This window comes from Microcebus murinus, chromosome 18 (assembly GCF_040939455.1).
Source record: "Microcebus murinus isolate Inina chromosome 18, M.murinus_Inina_mat1.0, whole genome shotgun sequence".
In the NCBI taxonomy this organism is placed as follows: Eukaryota; Metazoa; Chordata; class Mammalia; order Primates; family Cheirogaleidae; genus Microcebus; species Microcebus murinus.
This window is the reverse complement of record NC_134121.1, coordinates 56,750,000-56,777,305: the sequence shown is the minus strand read 5'-3', so window position 1 is coordinate 56,777,305 and position 27,306 is coordinate 56,750,000. Positions and strand designations below refer to the sequence as shown.

Sequence of the window (27,306 nt, the reverse complement as noted above, 5' to 3'; positions counted from 1 at the left end):
AAGAATCACACGTGACAACTCGGGAGGCTCTTAGCGCAGGATGCGTAACACACGCTAACTGCTGGCGTTGTTGTTACTTGTTTAATTTTACAGAAATGAAGATAACAGAAAGCGCGAATGTGCATGAGAACAACTAAGCTCGTGCCGTCAATCCCCCCACACCCGGGGGCCTCCGTCGTGGCTGTGTGTGCAGACACCCGGGGACCTGCTTGGGAAGGCGGCTTAGAAGCGACAGGCTCTCTGTTCTCCATTTGTAGGTGGATGAGAAAGGTCGGTAAGGGACAAGGAGAAACCCTCCCCCCCCACAGGTCCCCCCCAGGCCCCGCCGAGGCTGTGCAAGCTCAGCTCCCCACGGGCAGGGCCGGGGCAAGACCGAGAGGCGGGGCGGGTGGTACGTGCAGGGCAGCGCCGCAGCCGGGGGCCGACCTGCTGGGCCTACGTCTCCTCTTCAGTCTCTTCAGCCTCTTCCTGCTCCAGCGTGTCCTCATCCCCCTCCATCTCCTGGTCTTCGTCCACAAATTCCTGGTCTTCCTGGGGAAGAAGGCAGCACAGGAGCGCTGGTGTGGGTGGGGGGCAGTCCTTCCCTCTCCCCCCGTGTTAACACATGAGGCTAAAAGCAGCCGATGGCTGAAGCCCCGATCGCCCGACATCCTGGACCCGGTGGCACCAGCTCCGCAGCTGGCAAGGGCCCGGTGGGTGCTCAGAGCCAGTGGGAGCAGAAGGTGGGCAGAGCCTTGGGAATCCAGCAGACTTGGGTACGGGTCCAGTTGCAGACCTGGCGACCTTGGGCTAGTGCCTCCTGAGTCTCCTTGGCCCTCCCCCGTAAAGAGGACGTGACACCCTGCAGGGGCTGTGGCTAGGATCGTAAGGACTCAGAGTGGATAGGACAGCTTCAGTGCCCGGCGGTGATCTCTGACCACCGGCATTTCAGGCCTACTGCGGAGATGACGAGAGAAGCAGGACGTGTGTGGCAGGCAGAAGGGGCCAAGGTCTGTGAACAGCGACCCCTTCTCAGGCTCGAGTGCATCTAGAATGCTCAGGCTATTGCCAGGCGTGTGTTTTGGGACGTATGGTACAAGACGCGATGCCTGCCAGCCACTTTGCACTGTAAAAGGTGGCCATTGTCATCTTTGCCTTCTGGAGGGCTGGATGTGCCAGGGGCGATGGGTGGGAGGAGCCCTGGGCCATGGGACAGAAAGCCAGAGCTCTAGTCTCGCCTCTGGCTCTGCCCCACTGGTGCCACACAGAGGGTGTGAGTATAAAGCGGTTCATAGCCAACTCTTTGTAAATGCAAAACACACCAGCAGGACTCACACCCTTTCCTCAGACCCAGTGGGAGGGGAGACAGAAGTGGGAGAAGTCACGAGGTGGAACCAGTTATCCGCCCGTGTGCTCACCCCCACCCACCATGTCCACTCCACCAGTGACCAAGAACTTGCCACCCAGCTCTGCCCGTGAGCAGAGCCAGCGTCACAAGTGAGTGCTCTGTGCAGTGACACAGGGTCTGTGCTCTGCTGTCACTGTCTTGAAATTCTTAATATTTTTTAAACAAGGGACCCTACATTTTCGTTGTGCACGCCCACAATTCTGTAGCTAGTCTTTCTTAGAACAGTAAATACCGCATACACTCCATTGTTCTCCCCCCTCCCCACTGTTCTTGGGGTCTTTCACATCTTAGCGTCCGATCTGTGGCCCCCTACGGCAATGTCGTTCTTCTTGTTCTGTCCCCTGGTACAGAGGGGGGCCTGGAAGGTGACCAGACACCATCTTTATAGATCAGTCTTCTCATTTTCTATATTGGAAATGCAGGACCAAGCAAGAGGTGACACAGCTAGAAAGTGCTTTAAGAGCTGAGGCCACGGGCCAATGAGCTAACCGCAGCTCACACTCCTGATGCCAGACCTGGGCAAGCCAGCACAGTGTACACACCGCGGATGTCACGGCCCTTCTCTCAGCGGGTCCCAAGGCTCGTTCCTCTCTGACAGCTCGTGCACCCCCAGGACCCCCATTCGGCCCATCAGCATGCATGTCCACGGTGCGCCCACCGTGGGGGAGGGAGGATGCCAGGAGGCAGGGAGCCTGGCTCCTGCCCGCAAGGAGCCTGAAGTCTATGTGGAGACTTAGGGTTCCTGGGGAGGCGGGGAGAAATTCCTCCCACTTGCCAGATGGACAAATGAGGGGCCAGGTGGTAAGGCTGCTAGCTCGAGGCAGTGAGCAGGCAGAACCCAGGTGCCAGGGCTCCCGCCTGCCCCCAGCCCACGCGTGTCCCCGGCCGAGGCCCCTACCGACTTGCGCTTCCTCTTCATGGCGGCTGCCTCCTTCTTCCTCAGCTCGCCGTAGATGATGTCGAAGAACTCCTGCTCAGCCATGCCCACCATTGCCGGCAGGTCCGTGACCAGCTCGTCCTCTTTCTGGTCCTCTTCCTTGCCCTCCGCCTTGCCCCTCTCCTTCAGCCGCATCTCACGGTGCCTGGCCTCCAGGATCTTCTCCCGGCGGGTCTCACGCTCAAACATCTGGGCACACGGGGACAGAGAGGCCGGTGGGGGTGGGGGGCAGCTGGCGGCTCTAGCGCAGGGGCCGGGTGGGCCTTCTACTGAGCTCTCTTGGCTCGACTCCAAACAGTCTCCACAGGGGTCTGCACCCAGGGCTGGTGTCAGGAGCGGAGGGGGACGCCAAGGCACTCAGTTCCAGGGAGCACCCAGTACATGGACCACAGGTTAAAGACGCCCTTTGGAGCTACGCAACATGGCGGCCGTGGGCCCAGGGAAGGACCAGCTTGATGGTGAGACCTCAGTCTCAAGCAAAGAGGGGTTTTCAATTCCACGGCATGCCCGGGGCTCTGGGCTTGCCTCAAGGCCAGGGCTGCCTGCTGGGGACAGGGTGTAGGGACGCATCTCAGTCCCCTTCCCCCCAGGGGCAGTCCCCCGGCATCTGTCTTAGCTACTGGCATTCTGCTAAGCCGTCATTGGAAAGGTTCTGCTGCCAAAAAAAAATACGTCGTTCAAAACTAGACAAACTGACTTTGATTTACGGCTGAAAGGAATCGAACCCTGAAGAGGTAAAGTGACCTGCTCAAGACCGCTTAGCTGCATAGTGGCTGAGCGAGGGCAAATTCACACGGCACAGACACCCACTTTCCAAGCTCGCTCCGGGCCTCCCCCAACTGTCCAGCCATCTCCCGGAAGGTGGGGGAGCGGGCGCATATACGTCTTTCTGACTAGGCTGCTTTGCCGAGGGGTGGGCTCAGGACTTGGGCTGGGTGGGCTCTGCCGGTGCTTACGGAAGAAGCTACGTTCCTCTCATTCCTCTGCATGGTGGACAGCCCTTGCGAGACCTCCAGCAGGGTGGCCGTCCCCAGCTGGGAGCCACAGGCGATGAAACACCCGTTGTCCTGCACCCGGAGGCAGAAGAGGGCCTCGTCGCACACCTGTTGTCGGGGCCAGGTAGGGAAGAGAGGAACAAAGTCACCTTTGTCTGACTATCTGGCCCCCGGGGAGGCTGAGCGGCTTGGCCCCTTACAAACACCCTCAGCGACGCCCCTGACCACAGGATGAAGTTCAAACTTGGAGACTGGCTGTCAAGACCCCCGGCCTCCCAGCCTCACCTCCCCCGCCACCCCACACCCCTTCAGCCCAGCTCCGCAGCCATCCTGCAGTTCCCAAACCCCACGCCCTCTGTGGTCCCCACTGGCGGGGCCAGCTCAGCTACCGCTGACATGACAGCATGAGTTCACGTCACAGGGCACTGCGCGGAGCCCGCCTCCAGGGTTTCTGAAGGAGTAGGCCTGGGAGGAGAGGCTAGGCACCTGCTTTTGTTTCTTTTATAATTTCCCCCAGGTGACCCTGCTGCTGTGCCACCAGGGTTCCAAGTCCCCAGGCCCCTTAACCTTTGGAGGAGCACATGCTTCCAAAGGTAGAGTTGCAGCCAGCCAGCATGCCACGCGCCCAGAGATGCCCCCACCCCCAGACACGCCCGACCACACGTGGCACAACACACGGGCTCACGGCGCGCCACACTGCCAGCCACTTCCCGGCCTGTCTGGGGAGGGCCCAGCTAATTGAGGGCCTGGGTGCACGGGGAGGGGGTGCACATGACCTTCAGGCTGAGGGCGGGGTCACACTGCTTGAGCATGAAGTCCCAGATGTCCAGGGTCCCATCCATCTTGGTGGTGAAGAAAACGGCTGGCCTCATGGGGCTCCAGGCGCTGTCAGTGAGGTAGGCCATGTGGTACCTGTGGGGGCCGGTGCCACAGGAAAGTGGCCGTTACGATTGGGAGGGACAGAGAGGAGGCCGGGCCCCAGCCCTGCTCGCTTAGTCCCTTCAGGGCTGCAAGGTCTGAGTCTTGCTGGACAGGAAGTTCTTCCTTGTGTCTGACTTCTAGCCGTGCCAACCTCACCCACCCACAGCTCACAGGCCACTCTTTTTTCTTCTTTTTTTGAGACAGAGTCTCACTGTGTTGCCTGGGCTAGAGTGCCATGGCGTCAGCCTAGCTCACAGCAACCTCAGACTCCCAGGATCAAGCGATCCTTCTGCCTCAGCCTCCCGAGTAGCTGGTACTACAGGCATGCGCCACCATGCCCGGCTAATTTTTTCTATATATTTTTAGTTGTCCAATTAATTTCTTTCTATTTTTAGTAGAGACGGGGGGTCTCACTCTTGCTCAGGCTGGTTTCGAACTCCTGACCTTGAGAGCGATCCTCCCGCCTCGGCCTCCCAGAGTGCTAGGATTACAGGCGCGAGCCACCTCGCCCGGCCACACAGGCTGCTCTTTAAAGGGCTGGGCATGGTCCTCCCCCTGGGGCTGGCCACCGGTTTTCCTCTCCTGCTGACTCCAGGCAACAGGCACACGTAGCTGGATCCGGCCTCAGTCTGGGACTCGCCCGAAGGATCCAGAGGAAGGACATGCCCAGAAAAGTCCATAAAACTCAGATTAGGAGAGTGTTATACTTCCTACTTGGTTTGATCTAGGTTTTCAAAAGTTTCTTCAGTGAACACGGAACATTTTTGAAAAAGAAACACACACCAAGCTTGGCAAGCTCCACACTTGCAAAGTGACAGGGCCCCTGCCACTCTGTGCTGGTGTGCCTCATCCCTGCCCCCAGGGGCACTGGAATCGTCTCAGCCCCTGCACCCGAGAAGCTGCTGGTGGTGGCTGGGATTGACGACTGCATCCGACCTGGTCTCTGCTCTGGTCTAACCATTGCACTCACAGCTCTGTCTCAAGCTCCCTGTCTGCTCCTCCCCTCAGAGGAGGGGGGCCCAGGCTGGACAGGCCACGCAGGCACTGCTGAATCCTGCCGAGGCAGATCCCCCAGCCAAACTTCCTGGGTCCAGCTGGAGGCCAGGAGAAGGTGGCTTTGTGTCCCCTTAACCCAGTTCCCTAACAGGAAAACTGAGATGAGGAGGAGAGCGATGCTGCCTACTGCTAGGGGTGTGTTTTGAGGATTACGAAAACTAAGCCATGGCTGTTTTATTATTAGTAACCCAAGCCATTCGAATCCTATTCCTTTGTGAAGTGGCTAAATCAAGTCACTTGCTAACACGGCCCCGGGTGTTTGTGGAGGGGTCTTTTCTCCATTTTACGGATGGACATATGGAAGCTCAGGGCACTCCTGGGCTCAGCTGGGCCCCTCTGTCCTATTCCCTCCCCTCCGGTTCCCACTCCCCCCACTTACTTGGTCCACATGATGGAGGACTCCCGGCTGTCTTCAGACCAGATGCGGGCTGTCCAGTCACCGACAGTCAGGAAGTTCTTTGGGTAGAAGGGGTTTCTCTGGAGGGCATAGATGGGGCCATGGTGGCCCGAGAAGGTGCACACAATCTTCTCAGCTGGTGTCTTGGCCTTCCGGTTGCAGGAGATGACAATGCCTTGCTCGGTGCCCACCATGAATTTGGTTGGCTGTGGAGGGAGTGACACAGGAGTGGAAGGTTCCATGAACCATTAGCTCTGGGCTTAGCAGGCATGGCCAGCAGCCTGCTCAGCACATCTGCAGGTGCTAGAAAGTCCCTGAGTTTAAGTCTCTCCTCAGGCTATGTGCCCTACCCCTCCTGGGGAGCTGTCCCCACTCTTCCCAGCCTTGTCAGATCCCACCCTTTTTGGAAGCTGCTCGAGGACCCTGTGCTTAATGAAGCCCCCCCTGACTCTGTCAGTACCCAAAGGGTCACCACTGGCCCCTCTACAGAGCACTGTTGTCTTCACTAAGCATTTTCCCATAAAGATCCTGAATGTTTGTTTACAGAGAGAATAAACGAGGCCCAGAGATGGGGGACACAGTGTGGCCCAGACCACTCAGAAGATGTGCAGAGCCTTCCCTGGCATGACAGTAACATTAGCCATAGCATCGTCTAGGTTGGATGTCCCCGAGGACTCAGAGCAGGTGGCCATCCAGCCCTCAGGAAACCACCTGGCAGTCGATGAGCTCCCGGAGGGGACCGAGCTTGTCTTACTTGGTTCTGTGCCCACTAAGCGGCTCATTTCACTGTGGATTGTATATACAAAGGCCAGTCCCCCTTCTCCTGATCCTGTGCTCCCTCCACATGTCTGATCACAGCCCCCTCATCATGCAGGGCCTCGCCTCGTTTACTGTTCTGTGTCTTAACTTCTAGGCCGGACTAGACGACCTCCAGGGGCAGGACCCGAGCCTACAATGGCGCTGTGTCCTCAGTGCCCCAAATGAAAGAATGGGTAAGCTGATGATGGGAGGGTCACGGTGGGAAAGGCCTTTGCAAACGGGCTCAGATGTCCCCTGTGGGTGAGGGGCCTGCCCCTGCAGAGCCCCCAGGTTTATAGTTTAAAAAAAAAATCATTTTACTGTGCAATGTCCTTCTACCAGAAAAATCACTAAAAATATAAACATAAAATCTAGAAAATACCCAGATCCGTCATCTTCTTCCTCCCCAAACTGGGGCCAACCTCCTTGTTTTTAAGAGACCGATGGATGACTCGTCTTCATGGCGTCCGTGCACGTGACGGACTCACAGGTACAGCTCTCTCTGGGCCAGGGCCTGGGTGCTCACCTGGGATGGGTCAGGGCACAGCTCTGTGCTGCACCCAGGGCCAGGGCGGGGCTGCGGCCCCAACTTCCTCAGGAGGACGTGGAGGACCGGTGCTTATTGTCCCCAGCACCCTGTTGCCCTTGTGTGGACAGGGCCCCTAAAAGGCCCTGACGGGGATTTGGGAGCATGTGTGGCTGCCATGCTGCAGTGACGGGGGGGCCAGACCGTGGAGATGGACACGGGAAGCCGGGCAGGAGGGCTGGCCTGAGCCGAAGCCTTTAGCGGGAAACATCAGAAGTAGTTGTCCCTGTGGGTTCTGGGCAGCGTGTGCAGCGTCGATGGGCAGGTTTCCGCCCCCAGACCCCCCCGGTGTAGCGTGGGACGTGGCCGAGGGGTGGCTGCCCCACAGAGGCAGCTGGAGGGAGAGGGCGCAGCGGGGTCCCAAGCTCACTGGGTGTCGCACAGGCTCTGGGGGCTGGGCACGGGCCACCTGCAGGCTCAGCACTGGCTTTCTGGCTGAGCCTCAAGAAGTGGAACAAACTGCCCCTCCAGGGTCCCTTGTCCCACAGTCCTCCTGCTGTCCCTGTGAGCAAGGCAAAGGCCACCAGCCTCTTCAGGAAGAAGGAAAGATGCTCAGCTCGCTAAGCCCTGGCTGGCTCCAGAGACTAGGGAACCTCGACAGACACCTTCGCCCCCCACCCAGGGGGCCTTGGAGGGCCCTGGAAGTCCTGCCCTGAGACCTGTCCTCAGCAGGGCAGGAGGGTGGAGAAACTGGAATTGGCACTCAACCTAGGGTGTGTCGGGTGTCTCCCAGAGGTGCCTCTGGACCAAACGGTGCAGGATGCCCTTCAGCTTGTCCCCAGAATCCAACCATTCTCCACCCTCCCCCCGCCCCGGCGACCACCTCGGCCTGAGCCTCCTTCATCTCGGGCCCAGGTCGTTGCCTCCTGACTGGTCTCCTTGGTCCACCCTTGTCCCCAGGACCGTCTCCTCTGTCCAGCGGCCACAGCCTAAAATGACCCCAGTGAATCCCGCCCTTGTGCAGCCCCCTCCCTCAGGTGTGGGCATAACCTGTCCTTTGCTCCTACCCGCCAGAATGCAGCAAAGGGACGGTGTCACTCCTGATGACATTATGTTACACTCGGCTCCGCCTCGGCAAACCAGAGTGGAGCCTCTCCCTGGCTTGCCATGCTGCGGGGGCCTGAGACAGGGCCGGGACTTAGGCATGAGCGATCTCTAGGGCAAGGGCTGACGGTCGGCAAGAAAACAGGGGACCGCGGTCCCACAACTGCCGGGAGCTGAACTCTGGCAGCTGGAGGGCGTTTGGAGGCAGATTCTTCCCAAGTCCAGGTTCTAGATGAAGACACAGCCCAACCAGCCCGTGAGACCCTGAGCAGAGGACCCAGCCAAGGTATGTCCGGACTCCTGACCCACAGAAACTGTGGACATAATGAATCTGGGTTGCTTTAAGCCCCTAAATTTGTGGGAGTTTGGTACACAGCAATAGAAAACGAATACGCTCATCTTTCTGCGACGTAAATCAGTCGCCGTCTCCTCTGCTCCGAATCCTGCACAGCTGCCACCTGGCTCCGAGTAAAAGCCCACTCGAGGCAGGGGCAGAGCCAGGGCTGGAGACCAGACCTCCCAGGAAACAGGGCTGTTCTGGAATCCTGTCCTGTTGCAAACAACTGCCCTCTGGTTCAGCCCAGCCACCACCAGCCAAACGGCGCCTGGGTGTGACAATGCAAACTCTGCTGCCCCCTGCTGGAAGGCTGCTGTAAAGACCACACAGGTCCCGGATGGCCGCAGTGAGGTTGGCGCCGGGGGTCCCCATCTGATCCTGAGCCCTGGCAAGAGACGCTCACCAAAGTGGACTCGAACTCCAGGGAGATGGCCCCCAGGGCATTTTCCAGCTGCTCCTTTCTGGTGATGTCCATGATCACCACCTCAGTGGGCTCGCTGATCTTCCGGATGTCCCACCACATGACCTGGCGGGAGGAGGGGACCACGCTGGGAACTTGAGGTCCTGCGATGCCCCTCCCTCTTGCCTTCCTCCCCCCTTCCACCTCCCTGGCCCAGCACTGGGGCTCCCGACAGCCCTGGGAGCAGACCCACTTTGGGAATCGCTGCTCCGCGCACAGTCTCCAGACCCCGCTGGTCATAACATCTGCATAAAATCCAGATGCCGTGGCCTCACCCAAGACCTACTGAATCACAATTGCCAGGGGCAGGCCCAAGAATCTGTATCCTCCAGGGCTCTCCCCACCATGGCGATATCTAGCAACGTTAAAAAGGCACATATGCTTTGAACCAACAATCCCACGGCCGGGAACGCACATTGCACATGTGTCTGCACACCTATGCAATGATCCATGTTCAAAGACACTCTTTGCCACCTTTTCTAGAGTAACAACAAAATATCTAAGATCCACTGAGATAAATTACGGAACACCCACATGCTGCAGTCCTTAACAGGCATGGGACAGTGCTTTATGCCATAAGAAACTGTCTCCGAGATTCGCAAAAGGAAAAATATCACATGCGGAACAGCACGTAAGGTGTGCAAAAAGAAAGAGCAAAGAAGAGAGGTCCGTGTCTGCCTGACTGTGCAGAGACTGTCTCTGAAGCAGACCCAGGCGACTGACGTTTGCGGGAGGGCAGGAGGCTGCAGGCACAGGTGGGAGGAGGGCATTTCACTACCTGCCCTTTGGCACTTTTGGGGTTCTGTTCCATGTGCATGTATTACCCACTATTCAAGTTCAAAACCAAACATAAAAGGAAATGTTCCCGGGTGATTCCGATGGAGAACCAGGACTTTTACTCCCCCCATCACCTCCGCCCTTCCTCCCCCCCCCACCCCCCGTGCCTGCCCGGCTGGTACCTGCCCATCCGTGGACGCCGAGAAGCACTCGGTGCCCGTCTTCGACTGCAGCCAGATGGAGCCGTACACGGGGTCTCGGTGGCTGAACTCGATGGTGGACAGCTCCGCCACCAGGCTGCCCTTCCGAGTGTCCCAGCAGGCTGGTGCAGAAGGATGGCAGGAAGGGGTGAAAGGGAGCACAGGCCTCCTTCCCAGGGCCAGGGAGCAGGGGACAGAGGGAGGATGCTTCTCTTAGTTTGGCAGGTCTGTGGATTTTTAGAAGCAGGGCCAGGTTCAAACCAGCCTCAGTGTCCTACCAGCCCCCACAAAATCTCTGGAGGGACCCCCAGAGGGCAAGCTGCATGACTCCTTTGAGACCTTACCTTGTCCTGATGCCTCACTAGGCCCTGGGGAAGCTTCTGGGGGTAGGACAGGTGTGGTCCCTGGGAAGCAGGAAGGGGACCCCAGAAGCATGGCCCGTGCTATGGGTGCTATGGTGGCGGGCACACACCTGAGGGTGGTCAGGGAGAGGGGTCGGGAAGTGACAGGCAGCTGAGACTGAGGATGGACCGAGCCAGGCACGGGGGTCGGGGGTTGCGGGGGGGTCTCCATCCCAGGAAACAGCACACGGGAAGGGTGGAAGGAAGGGGAGAAGATTTAGGCAAAGCTCTCGAGACGCATGAACTCCTTCCCTTTCGCCCTCGTGTTGGAAGGAAACTCCCAGAGGGGCTTCAGCCTTTCCTGTGATGCGTGATTAGTGCTTTGCCAATGGGATGCTTATCTACTTCTGTCCTGATGGGTTTTGTTGCATTTTCCCATGAGTGTGCATTGGGGACCCACCCTCTTACAGATGTGTCTAGGAAAGCTGGTTTTGCAAAATAACAAAAGTACTCAGTCCATACGTTTTGACTTAACATTTCCCCAAGTCCAAGGCATTTGCACCTGAACTGGCCAGGCCCAGAGAAGCGTTTTCTTAGCTAAGCTCGCTCTGCTTGAGCAGAGAATGCTCGAGGGTGGGTCCCATGGGGTCCCCTAGGCCCCCACAGGGGCCCCTGTCACAGCAGCAGAGCCCCGAGCCTAGGCCGGTCTGAGCTGGTATGAAAAACCACTGAAAGAACTTATGAATAATGAGTGAGGCAAGGCTCCTGAATAAATCATGGCAAAGTGGCTCCACTTCAGTCTTTTAGATCTCTGGCACCCGGATAATTTGGCAGGGAGAATTATGGGAGCCCGTGTCAGTTCCATAATCTGAAAGCTCCCCGGGGAGGGAGCAGCGGGGCTGGGGGTGGGGATCGGGGGTCCCAGAAGGCCAGGAGGCAGCTGGCTACAGAGGGTTTCCAAGGAGAAGTTTCCCAGCCACCCTGGCTCCTCCTCCCAGGGAAGGAGGGAAGTAAAAGAGTGTGCAGAGCTGGAGGGGTGAGGAGCCCTTTCAATGCCCAGGACCAAGACAGGCCCGGGGTGTCAGCGAGGGGTCGGCTGTCTGGCTACTTCAGGGCCAGGGGTAGAGGGCAGGTGGGAAAGTTCAGCACCGATGATGTGGGCAGGTTACTTCTGATCTTACTAGAAATTCAAAAAGTCAGTTTTCCAGGTATGCCGTGAGCAAAACGGCAGAGTGAAGACTTCTGAAAATTCTCTCCTCCGTAATAGCAATAAGAAAATGTAAATGGATTAAACTCTCCAATTAAAAGGCAGAGGTTGACAGAATAGATTAAAAGAAAAAGAAAAAAGAAAAAAACATGATCCACTGTCTGCCAACTATATGTAATCTACAAGAGACACATTTTGGATTCAAAGACACAAATAAGTTGAAAGCATAAAGGATGGAAAACATATATCGTGCAAACAGTAACCAAAGAGAACTGAGTGCCTACATCAGAGAAGACAGAGTTAGAGACCAACAATAATGTTATTAGAAACAAAGAAAGATATTATACATTTATAAAAGGGTTCATTCATTAGGAAAACAAACAATGATAAACATGCATATGCATCTAAAGATAGAGTCTTAACACACAGGAAGCAAAACTTGACAGAATTGAGGGAGAAATAGACAATTCAACAATAATAGCTGCAGACTCCAACACCCTACTTTCAATAATAGATATAACTATTAGGTAGAAGATAAACGAGAAAATAGAAGACTTGACCGACACTATAAACAGGGCGTCACAGACATCTGTAGAACACGCCACCTGACAACAAGCAGAATACAGGTTTACCAAGCGCACACGCAACATTCTTTAGGGTAGGCAATATGGCAGACCATAAAACAAGTCTCACTGCATTAAAAAGATTGAAGTCATGCCAAGTATCTTTTCTGGCCAAAATGAAATGAAATGAGGAATCAATAACTAAAGGAAAACTGCAAACGTCACAAATATGTGGAAATCAAACACCACACTCCTAAATACCAATGAGTCAAAGAAGAAATCAAAAGGGGAAATTAAAAAATACTTTGAAATGAATGAACATTAAAATATAACATACCAACATATATGGAATGTAGCTAAAGCAGTGCTTAGAGGGAAATTTACGACTATAAATGCCTGTATTTGTAAACATTTCAAATCAATAACCTAACTTTCCACCTTAAGAAATTAGAAGGCTGGGCACAGTGGCTCACACCTGTAATCCTAGCACTTTGGGAGGCCAAGGTGGGAGGATCATTTGAGGCCAAGAGTTCAAGACTGGCAACATAGTGAGACCTTGTCTCTAAGAAAAATTTTAAAAATTAGCCAGATGTGGTAGCACGTGCTTGTAGTCTCAGCTACTCAGGAGGCTGAGGTGGGAGGATCATTTGAGCCCAGGAATTCGAGGTTACACAGTGAGCTATGATTAGGCCACTGCACTCCAGCCTTGCTCCAGATAGAGCAAGACCTTGTCTGCCCTCCACAAAGAAAAAGAAAAAGAAGAACAAATTAAATCCAATGCAAACAGAAGGAAGGAAGTTATAAAGATTAGAGTGGAAATAAATAGAGAATAAAAAATAAAACCTGAGAAAAATCAATAAAGCCAAAGATTGTTTCCTTGAAAAGAAAAGAAAATTGACAAAACATCTAGTTAGACTTACCAAGTAAAACAAAGGGAAGATTTAAATTACTAGAACCAAGAATGAGATAGGGAATGTTAACTACCAACCTTGAAGAAGTGAAAATGATTACAGGGGAATATTACACTATGAAGAATTACATGTCCACGGATTAGATGATCTATCACAGATGAGATGGAAAAGTTCCTAGAGAGACAGAAACTACCAAAACCAGTTCAAGAAGAAATAGACAATGTGAAGAGACCTACAGCAAGTTGAGGGATTGGATTAGTGATTTAAAAACTTCCAATAAAGGCCGGGCGCGGTGGCTCATGCTTGTAATCCTAGCGCTCTGGGAGGCCGAGGCGGGCGGATTGCTCAAGGTCAGGGGTTCGAAACCAGCCTGAGCAAGAGTGAGACCCCGTCTCTACTATAAATACAAAGAAATTAATTGGCCAACTAATATATATAGAAAAAAATTAGCCGGGCATGGTGGCGCATGCCTGTAGTCCCAGCTACTCGGGAGGCTGAGGCAGGAGGATCACTTGAGCCCAGGAGTTTGAGGTTGCTGTGAGCGAGGCTGACGCCACGGCACTCACTCTAGCCTGGGCAACAAAGCGAGACTCTGTCTCAAAAAAAAAAAAAAAAAAAAACTTCCAATAAAGAAAAGCCCAGGACCCGACGGTTTCACTGGTGAATTCTACCAAACATTTAACCCTTTGCACTCGGATGTCGAGTGTGGATAATGTCGAGTGGATAATGAGAAAAAAAGCAAGCGAGTGCAAAGGGTTTTAAAGAATTCATACCAATTCTTCGCGAACTCTTCCAAAACACAGAAGAGGAGGGGACAACACTTCCCAGCTCATTGTATAAGGCCAGGATTGTCTACACCCATCATCCTGTCGTAGGCTTCTCTGACTGCCTCTCCCAAGGTGGGGTCCCTGGTGGCCTCACCCCACTTCTACAGCTGGCCCCTAGTCAAACGTTCCTTGACTTGACTAGAGCAATAGTTGCTGCCGTCTTTCTAACTTTTTATTTTGACCTACTTTAGACGTACTCGAACTGTTAGGACAGGAGGCACTGCTGAGGTGTCAGCGAAACCAGCCTCAGTGGCGTCCGGAGGGGGGTGTCCCCGCTGCGGGAGGCCCCACCCCACCTGGTCTTGCATGGCCAGGCCCGGGCTGGCACGTGGGCGCTGGCCTGGCGGCGGCAGGACAGACTCGGGCCAAGCGTCAGGTCCCTGCTCACCTATCTGCCCGTTGTAGCAGCCCCCCAGGAGCACGTGTGAGTCTTTGGGGTTGTACTCCAAGGTGACCAGCGGAGAAGACGGCTTCAGAGCGAGTTCAGGCTTGTTGGGGTTCTCTATAAAGCAGAAAAAAACAAATCATCCCACGAGGCCTGGAAGGCAAAGAACAGGGTCAACCAGATTAACCCCTTTTCCTTGTGTGTGTGTGGGGGGGGGCAGGGAGTGGCGGGGGGAGGCCTGGAACCCCCTCCTGTCTGTCCGTCTTCCAGGCTGCGCCCTCTGGTCCCCTTGGCAGAATCTGATGGTTTTATTTTTGGCTCAGGATTGGGGTGTGTGTGTGTGTTTAATTATTTTCCTAGTCCATTCTCCAGGTTTGGTGTGAAACAAGGTTTTGACACGAAGGTTTTTACATAAACTCAGCTCCCCACCAACTTCTCTGAGCCGTGTGCGCACTGGACACAGGGACAGAGTCACCTCCGGGGCTGCAGTGAGGTGCATTGAGCTGCTCGAGTGTGTCCGGTGCTGGCTTCATGCGTGGCACCTACACGTTTGTCTGTGGTAAGGAGGGAAGCCTGGAAGCGTGGTGCCCACCACCGGCTGCTCCCTAGGGCTGCTCCCTCCTGCCCTTCGAGCCAGCCCTCCTGGAGACAATGGTCTGTGCTCCCAGGTGGAGCTCTGCAGTCCATGAATTAAGGGCCAGTGTCAGAAAAGGTGAGACGGAGGCATGAGTGCCCGCGCCCTGCCCCTTGGGTTCCTTCCCAGCCCGCTGGGCACGTCTATGCTCCTTAAGGGCTGAGAATTGGGGTCCCATGGGGTCTGGCCTCCATGCCCCAGATTAAGGATCTGGAACTGGAGGGACTTTCCTGCTTATCATCTGGCTCCGCTCGGCTGTGCCTGAGCCCAGATGGGGAAGTGACCAAACAGTGGCTTCCAGCCTCTCCCCATGGGGACCCGAGTACCTGTCTTGACCTCCTGCTCGTCCTCTCCACCCTTGGCTTGCTGGCCCCAGCCCTGCCCCTCTGCCCTCCCTGGCCCCCGGGCCCCAGCCCTGCCCCTCTGCCCTCCCTGGTCCCCGGGCCCCAGCCCTGCCCCTCTGCCCTCCCTGGCCCCCGGGCCCCAGCCCTGCCCCTCTGCCCTCCCTGGCCACCGGGCCCCAGCCCTGCCCCTCTGCCCTCCCTGGCCCCCGGGCCCCAGCCCTGCCCCTCTGCCCTCCCTGGCCACCGGGCCCCAGCCCTGCCCCTCTGCCCTCCCTGGCCACCGGGCCCCAGCCCTGCCCCTCTGCCCTCCCTGGCCACCGGGCCCCAGCCCTGCCCCTCTGCCCTCCCTGGCCCCCGGGCCCCAGCCCTGCCCCTCTGCCCTCCCTGGCCACCGGGCCCCCGCTGCTCCTCACCCAGGTCCCAGATGTACGAGTCGTAGCTCATGCCCATGGGGGCGCGCTGAAACTCCAAGCACGAGTGCGCCACGGCCAGCTTCCTGTTGCCATCCGGGTGCCAGGACAGGTGTGTGGCTGTCCGCTTGACCTCCTGGGGATCCCTTCAGGGCAGAGGAAAGCGGACAGAAGGCTGCAGTGTGAGGCTCCCCAATTCCTTATTAACTAGAGTTTTCCTTTTATTTTTTATTTTTTATTTATTTATTTATTTTTTTGAGACAGAGTCTCGCTTTGTTGTCCAGGCTAGAGTGAGTGCCGTGGCGTCAGCCTAGCTCACAGCAACCTCAAACTCCTGGGCTCGAGCGATCCTTCTGCCTCAGCCTCCCGAGTAGCTGGGACTACAGACATGCGCCACCATGCCTGGCTAATTTTTTATATATATATCAGTTGGCCAATTAATTTCTTTCTATTTATAGTAGAGACGGGGTCTCGCTCTTGCTCAGGCTGGTTTTGAACTCCTGACCTTGAGCAATCCGCCCGCCTCGGCCTCCCAAGAGCTAGGATTACAGGCGTGAGCCACCGCGCCCGGCTAGAGTTTTCCTTTTAAAAAAGTCAAATATATTTAAGCACCCACATGTACTCAGAGCGATCTATTTTATTTTATAGACAACGAAGTTTACCAGACTCCCATACATGGAAACCAAGCTCACCAGTCATACATAGAATGTAATAATGAAAATTAAAACAATGGAAACAAAACATTAAATTCCTGCTGAAGAGTTTTGAGCTTGAGACTCGATCTTCCTTCCATCACTGGTCTGGCAGTCTGCCCCTTGCGGTTTGCACAAATGAGCTGAAAACTTCCGTCCACACACAAACCTGCATGTGCACGTTTACAGCAGCTGTGTTGCCAAAACGTGGAAGCAACCAAGATGTCCTTGGTAGGTGAACAGATAAACAAACCGTGGTGAATCCAGACAGTGGGATATTATCCAGCACTAAAAAAGAAACGAGGGCCAGGCGCAGTGGCTGACGCCTATAGTCCTAGCATCCTAGGAGGCCGAGGCAGGAGGATCGCTTGAGCTCAGAAGTTCAAGACCAGCCTGAGCAAGAGTGGGACCCTGTCTCTACTACAAATAGAAAACTTAGCTGGGCTGTGATGGTGCAGCATGTAATCCCAGCTACTTGAGAGGCTGGGGCAGGAGGATCACTTGAGCCCAGGAGTTTGAGTCTGGCCTGGGCAATATAGTGAGACCCTGTTTCTAACAATAAATAAATTAATTTAATTAAAAAAATACAATGAGAGATGTGTGATTCATGCTTTTCAAAAATGCTGCCTTTGGCCAGGCGCGGTGGCTCACACCTGTAATCCTAGCACTCTGGGAGGCCGAGGCGGGCGGATTGCTCGAGGTCAGGAGTTTAAAACCAGCCTGAGCAAGAGCGAGACCCCATCTCTACTATAAATAGAAAGAAATTAATTGACCAACTAATATATAGAGAAAAAATTAGCCGGGCATGGTGGCGCATGCCTGTAGTCCCAGCTACTCGGGAGGCTGAGGCAGGAGGATTGGTAGAGCCCAGGAGTTTGAGGTTATGTGAGCTAGGCTGACGCCACGGCACTCACTCTAGCCTGGGCAACAGAGTGAGACTCTGTCTCAAAAAGAAAAAAAAAAAAAATGCTGCCTTTCACAGTCCAGAAAAAAAACACAGTGCAGAAAAAAAAAGATACTTAATGACCCTAAACTGAGACCTTCTTCTTAAAGTACTCAGAAAGAACGAGTGACAGTGGGCAGGGAAATAACTTCCTCTCAGGGGGATCCGACCCCCTGGCTCCACTCTGGGGGCATCATCATAGAGGAGAGAGCCGGGCTGGGATGCAGGAGACCAGAGCCCCATGCTTGGCTGGGTCACCCACCCCCTGTGCGACCTAGAGCATGTCGCCTCCCCGGGGTAAGTTTCCTTCTTGGTAAACCTCGGAGGTTGGGTGGGTGATTTCTAACGCCTCGTCCTGCGTGGGTGCTCCACATGCGAGGTCAGGACCGGCAGCTCCTGTGCCACCATGCCCCCTCCTGCACGCCCCTTGCCACAGTCACTGGCCCCGCTGTGTACGCCACAGTCTGCCCTGGATCAGAAAAAAGGCCCTTTACGGTTGTGCTGGGACGGGTCAGATACTTCTAGGACCCTCGGTGGGTCGTGATAGCAAAATGAATCCCCCAGGGTTGGCACTTGAGATTAGTCACTTCCCAAACGCCTTTCATCCCTGCAATCCCGCATCACCCAGACCCAAGACCTGAGCCCTGCGCCAGGTCCTGAGGGGGCCTGGCCTTCCCATTCCCCTGGGCGACCATCTGAACCTCCCTCTGTTGCAGTCTTCTGCATGGACCACCTTGCTTTCACTTCATGGACAAAACAAGGCCACCAGGCACTGTCGCCCTCACTTCTGCACCCTTCACGTCCATGAAGGTGGCCCTTCCCGCCAAGTCTCCACGGGCGAGGTGTCCTTCTTCCCCTGTCCCCGCCCCATCCCTGTCCCCAAGCTCTCCTTCCCACGGGCTTCCTTCCAACACCCGACAGATATGCTCAGCGGCTGTGTTGTAGGTCAGTGAACTAATTTCCCAGGGTTGCTGCGACAAGGCACCACAAACGAGGTGGCTTAAAACAACAGAAATTTATTCTCTCACAGTTCTAGAGGCCAGAAGTCAAACATCACAGGTATGCTCCGCATGTCAAGCACACACACACATACCTGTACACACATACACACATACGCATACACTCATGCACACATACAGAGGCCCCTTGACTCACGACAGGGTTAGGTCCTGAAAAAGCCATTGTAGGCGGAAAATACCGGGAGTCAAAAATGCGTTTAATACACCTAACCTTCCAGACATCATAGCCTAGACTACCTTCAGTGTGCTCCGAACGCTGACGTTAGCCTACGGCCGGGCAAAATCATCTAACACAGAGCCTATTTCGTAGCACAGCGCTGAGGATCTCACGTCATTCCTGGAATACCGAACTGGACGTGAAGACCAGCATGGCTGCATGGGTTCTCCAAGTCCCGTTCCTACCGAACTCGTCTCACCTTCACGCCACCGTAAGGCCGAAAAATCCCTCGCCAAAAAGTCAGGGCCCATCTGTACACACACTCGCGTGTACGTTTCAAACAAACACTCGCACTGCCCACACGCCGTTCCACACTGTGCTTAGCTGGGTTTGGTTTCCACGTGGTGAACCTTGGGACTCGCTCCCGCCCAGCACAGAGGAGCCGCCCTGTTGGTTTCGCCAGCTGCGTGGTGTCCTTCCATGCGGGCGCACCAGAGTCGCTAGAACCAGCCCCTGCCGTGGATCTAGCCTGTTCCGACCTCTGTCTAGCACACACCCTGCTGCGGTGCCCGCCACACACACGGTGACCCCTCTCGCTGCGGGGTGAGTCCCTGCTGCCCACCTGCCATCCTTCCAGCTTGTTCCCAGGTGCGAGCCATGACGGGGCGGGCGGCCACTGGCGTGTGGCGCTCTGTGCTTGCTCTACGCTGGGGGAGCTGGCCCCGCTTGTGCACCGCCTGGTGCATTCGCCGGGGGTCTCTCCCCAGGGTCCGCCCTCCCTTTCCATCACCGCCCCGCCCCCAGGGTGGGGACCGCGTTTCCGCTGGCACCTTATGGCTCTGCCTCTTATGAAGCTCTCAGCACAGACCCCAAGGCACGGAACGCAATGGCTGGGAAGGAGTTGCCTTTGGGGGCGCCCACGGGGGCGACAGAGGTTGGCCAGACACCTGCCTAGCTCCAGAGCTACCTGAAAACGTTGATGGTTTTAGCCGAAGGGGCCTCGTCCATCACTTCCGCCGCCTCCTCGTCGTCGAAATACTCCTGGTAGATGTCGATGGCGTTGTTCTGCTTGATGCAGTGCTCCATGATCTGGGGAGGGCACGGCGCACGTTCTCAGCGGTAAAGGCCACACTGCCCGGGCCCAGCCGGGGCGTGGGGACAAGGCAAAGCTGGTGGCCTTTTCCCATCCTTCTGGCCCGTGTGTTTTCAATGCGGGCATTTTCCATTGGTTCTTGGGGGCAAAACAGTATCACTTTTTATGTACAAAGCATAGATATATATGCAGCACATGAACAGATACACAGTACACCTACGGCGTTAAAATTTCATGGCGGGGGAGGAGGAGGTGATTAGGAAAAACATGAGGGACAATAATAAAAAGCAGGTTGAAGAATATAGCTCTAGCCAAACAAAATTATTAATCACTCTGTATACAGGCAGCCATCTCCTGCTTTCCAGCCTCGCAGATGCCTGGTTCCTCCACCCAAATTGTCCTCCTCACTACTGCAAAGATCCAGCATGGGACAACCAAGCCCTGCCACCTCTTCCAGGAAGCCTTCCTTGATCCCTTCATCAGGAGACTGACTCTCCCGCCTCATCAGGCAAAATGGCAAGTCACTCTTCTCTTAAAGCACTTCTTTCTTTCTTTCTCTCTCTTTTTTTTGAGACAGGGTCGCCCAGGCTGGAGTGCAGTCGGCACAATCATAGCTCACTGCATCCTCGAACTCCTGGGCTCAAGCGATCCTCCTGCCTCAGCCTCCCAAAGTGCTGGGATTACAGGCGTGAGCCACTGCACTCAGCCTAGCATTTCTCTCTCTGTTATGTGGTGATGTCTCTGCATTGTCTTTGGCCTCCAGTGGATTGTAAACTCTCTGGGGCAGGATGTATGTGAGAGTCATTTTGCAACCTCCACTGTGCCTGGAAGGGACTCGGAGCTCAGTCCAGATTTGCTGAATGAATGAATGAATGAATGGTCCCTATTGGCTGCTGGGTGGGGCTCTTTTGGGGTCCTCTTTGGTCAAGGGGTTCCCTGCTTTTCAGACTCCTCCTAAAGCCTGTTCAGCCCTGGACCCCCCCTGCCTTGCCCTTCAGTCTGCTGCTGGGACTCTGCCCACTCCCGGACACAAGGGTGCTTCAGGTGGGCAGCTGGTCTCCTCCCCTGAGTAGCCACATGAGCCCGCATGGGCGGCTGGGGCGTGACACCCCCAGGACCCCGGAGTGATGGGCAAGGGTCCCACGGCTGAAGCAGAAGGAACCTCACCGAGCCCAGCTGCATGATGGTGTTGATGTAGTTCTCGTCCTTCTCCACTTTCTTCCGGAAGCGAATCGTCTGTTCCAGCTCCAGGGGGTTCACGTCCTTGGGCCAACCCCCCTCGATGTGGTTAACTCCCCGGGTCTCCGTCTCAAACCGCTCCGTGTTGGCCTAGACAGAGAGCGCAGGGAGAAGGCGTCACTCACAGGCGGACCAGGAGGGCTGGAATGATGAGCACCTGGCCAAAGCCACAGTATTTTCAGGTACCAGCAAGGAACTTTCTGGAGGTCGCAGGTAGGCACAACAGCGCCACCCTGTGGAGCTAGCCGCTTTGCAGCTGCCGCCAGTGGTCATGGGAAATCCGGTTCTGACCTGCTGCGAACCCTAATGCACCTGAGGAGCCCACCCACCTGTCCCGTGAGAACCCCAGGGAAAAAGGGCTGAATGAGCCTCCTCCACTCTGTCATTAGCAGCGTCCCAGAGATCCACGCAGCGCAGGCAACTCCGAGCGTGGACTGCCTTTGCCCGTCCTCTGTAGCCGGGGAGCACAGTCTCACCTGTTGATCTGGCCACTTTGCCTTCTTTCCATTTCTTCTCACTTGTTTTATTGTGGTAAAATACACGTAATATAAAATTGACCATTTCACCTTTTTTTTCTTTTTGAGACAAGGTCTCACTGTGTTGCCCAGGTTGGCCTTGAACTCCTGGGCTCAAAGGATCCTCCTGCCTCAGCCTCCGCGTAGCTGGGACTACAGGTGCGCACCGCCGTGCCTGGCTTACCAGTTAGCCCTCTGAAAGTGTCCGGTTCCGTGGCGTGATCACACACGGCGGTGCGCAGCCCTCGCCACCCCCTAGCTGCGAACTCTGACATCATGCCACACGGGAACCCCGCCCCCCTTCGCGTCAGTAGCTCCGTCTCCCTTCCATTTTTAACGCAGCCCCCACAGAAGTTAAAAGCCTGGACGGGGTGGGGCTGCCGTCAGGAGAGCCCCACAGGGTGTGATGCGGCCCCAGCAGCCACTCCATCTGTTGGCCACACCCCAGGCACAGCTGTCCTTGTCCCCAAGACAGCAGTGAGGCCTGGGAGAGCAAGGACTCACCCGAACTGTTGGACTGTGAGTCGCGGGAACCACCCACACCCACCCAGTCGTTGAACGTGTTTCGGCCAAATCCAGTGATTTTTTTTCACTCAGTCCATCCGGGCAGGATGAAATGGGCTGGCTGTCTTAGTCCACCTCACTTTCTCTCAGCTGTTCTCAACCTAGTCAGGGGCAGATCACCTGGTTCACACGGACAAGGAGCTCTTTGGGTCCGAACAGCCGGAACTTTCTGCGGGACACCTCCCTCTCTCCAGCCGGGCAGCTGCCCGTGGGTAAGAATCCTGCTCCCCCAAAACACCTCTCCCGGCCGTGCCAAGCGCCCCAGATGACGCTGCCGAGCGCTCAGAGGCGAAGCAAGAGCCCCGGGAAAGGGAACATCTCGATTCACGTCCACCCGGCCCAGGGTGCAATTGGCGCCGGGTCCTCTTCTGACCCTGTGCACTGTGGGGGGTCTGGGGGGGGCTCTGTGCTGCTCACACTGCCAGCACCTGCATGGCCCACTCTAACTGGCTTTCAGGTGCACAGGGACACCAGGTCCCAGTCCGCTGCCCGACCACGCCCTCCGTGGCCTGGGCCCCGGGGCCGGGACCCACCTCGTGTTCCGACATGCTGACGGAGCACTGGATGCCGGTGTCCACCGGGTTCCGCTCCACGAACTGCTCGGCCAGCTCGGGGTTGGGTGGGATGTCGATGTTCAGCTCGGCCTGGCGGTCGGAGAAGTTGCATTGCTTCCCGAACTCGCTGCGCTTCTTGATGTACACGTACACGATCTCCATGACGACGGTCGCTGCAGGTGCAGAGGGAGGGTGTGGGGTGAGGGGTCCCACCTGTCCACCTCCCCGTCTCCACTGGTCTCACGGGGGCCGGGGAGGGGAGGTTTCCAGGCTCTCAATCTGGCTGGGGCAGGGGCGGGCACCGGAGGGGGCGGGGGTCCTAGGGAATTTGTCCAGAAGCTGCATCTGCATTTTACAAAATCATCTGAGTGCTGACTCTATTTTAAGCATTATCTTGCTTGGTCCTTGCAGTTGCTCTCTGAGGTCGGCAATAAAATCCCCACTTTCTTTGAGGGAGTTTGATACTCAGAGGTACCCTGAGCGGCCGGCCCAGGGTCACATCGCTAATGAGTGCTGTAGCTGCTCTGCCTGACTCCAAAGCTCTTCCCCAGCAAATGACACTGTTCTGACTGAATCGACATGTTTTGGGAGGCGGGAAGAAACACTGACGGTGACGGCGTTGGCTAAATGCTCTGCCACACTCAGACCTGAACCACACAGCACGCAGATTTGGGGAGCCTCTTCTGGAAACTCCCCACCCAGTGGTCCAAAAGGCTCATCCATTCTCGGGGCTCTAGGTCACCAGACTGCACCCACCCCCACTTCCTGGGGGCCCCACTGGGAGTCTCCTCCCTTCATGCCACTCCAGGACAGAGCTGAGAGTCAACCTGAGAAAGGGAGAAGGCCACCGGCTTCCTCAACAGGAGGGACACGAGGCCTGGGGGAAACCCTGTGACATGTGCTGCTGGTCACGGAAGGCTCGGAGGGGAACTGGGAAGAGGGCCGGGCTGGACCCTGACGTCGAGTGCTGGCCCTGCCCACACCAGCTGCGTGACCTTGGGCGGGCCACTCAGTCTTCCCAAGACCTGCCACGCCCACAGGATGCTGAGAAGTGAAGTGAAAGTGCGCCCGCAGCCGCAGGGCCAGCGTCCAGACGCAGCGCAAGGAAGGGCTTTCCCAGATCTGACTGCAAGTCTTTTTTTTTTTTTTTTTTTTTGAGACAGAGTCTCACTTTGTTGCCTGGCTAGAGTGCCATGGCATCGGCCTAGCTCACAGCAGCCTCAATCTCCTGGGCTCAAGCGATCCTCCTGCCTCAGCCTCCCGAGTAGCTGGGACTACAGGCATGTGCCACCATGCCCGGCTCATTTTTTCTATATATTTTTAGTTGGCCAATTAATTTCTTTCTATTTATAGTAGAGACGGGGTCTCGCTTTTGCTCAGGCTGGTTTCAAACTCCTGACCTCGAGCAATCCGCCTGCCTTCCAGAGTGCTAGGATTACAGGTGTGAGTCACCGCGCCTGGCCCCTGACTGCAAGTCTTAAAACCCAATAAGCAGTTCCCACAAATTGCCCTTCACTCACCCCAAAAGAGACCCTGCCCCTCTGACCTCCCGTGACATCACTAGACTTTCCCGGGTCTGAGGGTCTGCTCAGTGACTTAGATGGCTGGCCATGTGACAGGGCCTGTCTGCGGCATTACACTACAGAGAGAGCAGAGCCGTCCATCTGCTGGCCGCCCTCGCTCTCAGAAATTGTGCCTTGGATGGCAAGTTCCCAAGGGCTGAGATGTGGGTCTGTACAAGGCTCCCAGGGCTGCGCAGAGCCCTGGGACAAAAGCTGTCCGATGGGTGGTGGCAGTGGTGGGCATGGGGAACATAAATTGCAGGTGAGCTGGTGGTGGGGTTTACAACTGAGGCCTTTCAACACCCGAGAGAGGAGGCTTTTGCCTGTGAGCAAGCGTCGCTATCTCCGAGTGAAATGGGGGCCTGGTGGGAAAACGATTGCAGGGAGTATCCCCTGCTTTAAACAAAACCCAAAGACAACTATCTGAACAGGAAACGGATGAAAAAAAAATGCCATTCAACAGAAATGCTTGAGCAGTAATTCGCTTTACCAAGCAAGTGTGTCCTTGAATTTTTGCCCAAGAATGTCCTCTAAGGCTGCAGTTCCCAACCCCCAGGCCGCTGCCCATTCCTGACCGGTCCCTGGCCTGTCAGGAAACAGTCTGTGCATCACCACCTGAGCTCGCACCACCCCCACCCATGACATTCCCCCATCCCCAGTCCGTGGAAAAATTGTCTTCCATGAAACTGGCCCCTGGCGCCAAAAAGGTTGGGGACCACTACTCTAAGGCACCCCAAAATGACTCTACTTTTTAAAAGAAATCTAATTACATAGAATTTTCTAGGAATGCACAGATTTTGTGAATGCCAAACTACATACTTTGTCTTTGTTCTAAGCATAGTTCCCATTATTCCACTTACTCATTCAACAAACATTTATTAAGCCCACTATGTATAATCAAGACAGTGTGGTGCTAGCATAACCATAGACATGTAGATCGATAGAATGGAACTGAGGGTTCATTTCTTTTTCTATTTTTAGTAGAAGAACTGAGAGTTCAGAAATAAACCTTTATACTATGGTTGACTCTTGACAAAGGTATCGAGGTGCAATGGAAAAAAGGAATGGTCTTTTCTGCAAATGGTGCTGGGATAACTCGTCATTCACATGCAAAAAAGAATGACCATAGACCCCTACCTCACACCGTACACATGCCTCTTTTTTTGTGTATGTGGTTTGGAAACACTTTCCTGGGTGAAAACAATGGCTGAGAGGGCAGAGGGAGGAGAGAGAGAGACCCAATCGCAGCAGGGTGCCCTAATTCTACAGAGACAGAGATAGGGCCTTGTGAAAAACATGCAAATTCAGTGAAATCTTCCTCTCTGCCAACACCCTGCAGGGCACCTGTGCCTTCCACACGGGGCTGCTGGACTCGGGCAGTTAGGGGCTGCCTGTCTCTCTCCCTCTTTTAAAAGAATTGCTACAAGCCAGCCAGCTCCTAGGGGACACAAGGAGGCCTAAGAGAATGAGGAAACTCCAGGAGGACAGAAATAGCCTCTTTAGCCCAGATCGCATTTTTAACAGCTTTGCTTTCCTTCTTGGGCTTCCCAAGGCCAAGCCCAGAGCGAGAACAGAGGCATTGTCTTGTGTCTGGAGGCAGACAGAGGGGACATTTACAGGCTGGCCGGGTGATGGGAAGACAGCTCATTCAAGGGCCCAGAGCAGGCTCTTTCTCAGAAGCTGGCGGGGCACGAGGATGAATAGTGAGGTCGGCGGAGGGGGTCTCAGGAGGTCCCCTCCACCTTCTGTGAGACAAGTACTACCCGGTGGGCTTCCCCAAGCAGGGGCTGAGCCGAGCTGTCTGCAAGGGGGTGTGGAGGGGGGACAGGAGGAGTGTCACTGCCCTCTGGGAGTTCTGGGGGGAGATTGCTCCCCACCCGTGGGAACCTAGAGCCCCAGAGGCGTATGGGACTAAACACAGGAATGCAAAGAGCCAGGGACGCTCTGGCCTGAACATCAAAAACGCAAGCATCTCCCACATCCCCGGGGAGGGAGTCGGATCGGAACCTTCACTGACTATAAAAACAAAACTCGTCTTGTGCAGTGAGAATGAGCAAAGTAATTCCTGGAGAGAACTTCCCCTGGCTAAAGAGAAAGTGTGTTTTCCAAGCCGGGAGGGAGGCCAAGGGAGCCGCGGGAAGGAGGAGTGTCAGCGTGGGAGTTTGGAGGGAGGCGGCCTGGAGGCTCCGCTAGAGGGTGGAAAAAAGAGATGAGGACACTTCTCCTTTATCCCTGGGGGCAGCCCCGGACTGGCGGGCCCTGCATGGCACCTGGCAGGGCAGAGGAATGCAGGGGGAGGGCATCTGTCCCTGTTTCTCAGGTCCTTGTGCACCTTCCAGAAGTCTGGGGTCCTCAGGGGGTCATTCTACCTTCAAAAGATGCAGACCTTCCTAGGAATCCCCTCTCCCCTGTCCCCTGCCATCCAGGGCAGCGCCAAGCATGGCTGACACCCCCCCCCCAACCAGGAAGGTGGAGAATGAGGGCAGGGACAGGTGGGAGGAGGTCCCCAGAACTGGAGAGTGACGCATGTTACCTGCTCTCCCCACCCCACTGCTGTCTCCTCAAGAGGGTGGACTTCTTATTCAGCCAACTCACTTTGTCACCTGCTGCCTGCCTGACTGTGACACCAACTCTCTACCAGGGCTCTCTCTAGAGCTCTCTCCCCTCCTCCTCCTCCTCTTCCTCTTTTGACCTTGAAAAACAAAGAAAAGAATTTGAAACAAAGGATGTGAGAGGAGAAAACAGGGGATCTGAAAGCTGGGAGAAGATGCACTTCTGTAGTTCAAGAGAATGTGGGAAACTTTGAACTTGCACAGGAAGGAGGAACTAAGCAACTGGGTGACCTTGGTCGCGATACCCTACCATGAGGCAGGTTTATGCCAGCTCCCAGGATGAGGAATAAATGAAAGGAAGCATTTAAAGTACCTGCTACCTAGTAGGTGCACAGTACTATTAGTTTTCTTCCCTCTCTTCTTGGTGGAAAGCTTTCCTCTTAGCTGGCCGCCTCCCACCAGCTGGCCCGGGGCTGTATTTCCATCCATTCAGCTGTAAAGCCCCAGAGGTCTCCAGCCCACGCCAGGACACAGCCTGTAGCAGGGCCAGATGGGGGCGGGGTGCAGGGGGCAAGGTGTTCAGAGGCTGCAGGGGCCTGTGACTTGCAGAGTATCCAGGGCAGCGAGGACTCATGGGGCAGAGGGCACGAGGAGCGCTAATGCTGGCATCCACCATGGGACAGAGCTATCCCAAAGGAAGCCCCCCTCCAGGAGTTTTTTGCACTATCGGTCATTACTGCCCTCAGGGCTCTCCCTGTCACTCTCCACTCTCGGCTTCAGCCTCAGTCGTCGTCCCCGCGCCCGCCCCTTACCCCGGATCCGCTCCTCCTGGGCTTCTGGGGACGCGCAGGGCCACCGTCCGGCTCCAGCGCTCCTCAAACGGCTCCGAGCAGCCGCGT

General features: G+C 55.6%; 1 protein-coding gene across 3 annotated transcripts; it reads right to left on the bottom strand.

Moving 5' to 3' along the window:
• DNAI2 (dynein axonemal intermediate chain 2) lies at positions 1-27,306 on the bottom strand. 3 transcript variants are annotated; one of them, XM_075993969.1, is made up of 15 exons: positions 27,220-27,306; positions 26,451-26,547; positions 22,273-22,466; positions 20,589-20,750; positions 19,296-19,417; positions 15,521-15,663; positions 14,133-14,246; positions 9,878-10,017; positions 8,862-8,984; positions 5,676-5,899; positions 4,096-4,231; positions 3,281-3,427; positions 2,286-2,513; positions 427-531; positions 18-245 (listed from the first exon to the last, which is right to left on the bottom strand). In XM_075993969.1, exons 3-14 carry the CDS (start codon positions 22,453-22,455, stop codon positions 436-438), a joined length of 1,818 nt encoding a protein of 605 aa, XP_075850084.1. In that variant the 5' UTR covers positions 22,456-22,466; positions 26,451-26,547; positions 27,220-27,306; the 3' UTR covers positions 18-245; positions 427-435. The 3 variants fall into 3 exon arrangements, with proteins under 3 accessions (XP_020136434.2, XP_075850084.1, XP_075850083.1); XM_075993968.1 differs by having other exon boundaries at positions 19-240; XM_020280845.2 differs by lacking the exon at positions 26,451-26,547 and having other exon boundaries at positions 1-531.

Excerpts from the sequence above, each read along its gene's own strand:
- DNAI2 (XM_020280845.2), bottom strand. The coding sequence starts at position 22,455 with ATGGAGATCGTGTACGTGTACATCAAGAAGCGCAGCGAGTTCGGGAAG. Across the intron at positions 15,664-19,295 it reads AAAACCATCAACGTTTTCAG|GGATCCCCAGGAGGTCAAGC; the intron begins GTAGCTCTGGAG and ends TCTGCCCTGAAG. Across the intron at positions 2,514-3,280 it reads AGAGGAACGTAGCTTCTTCC|ATGTTTGAGCGTGAGACCCG; the intron begins GTAAGCACCGGC and ends CCGTGTGCCCAG.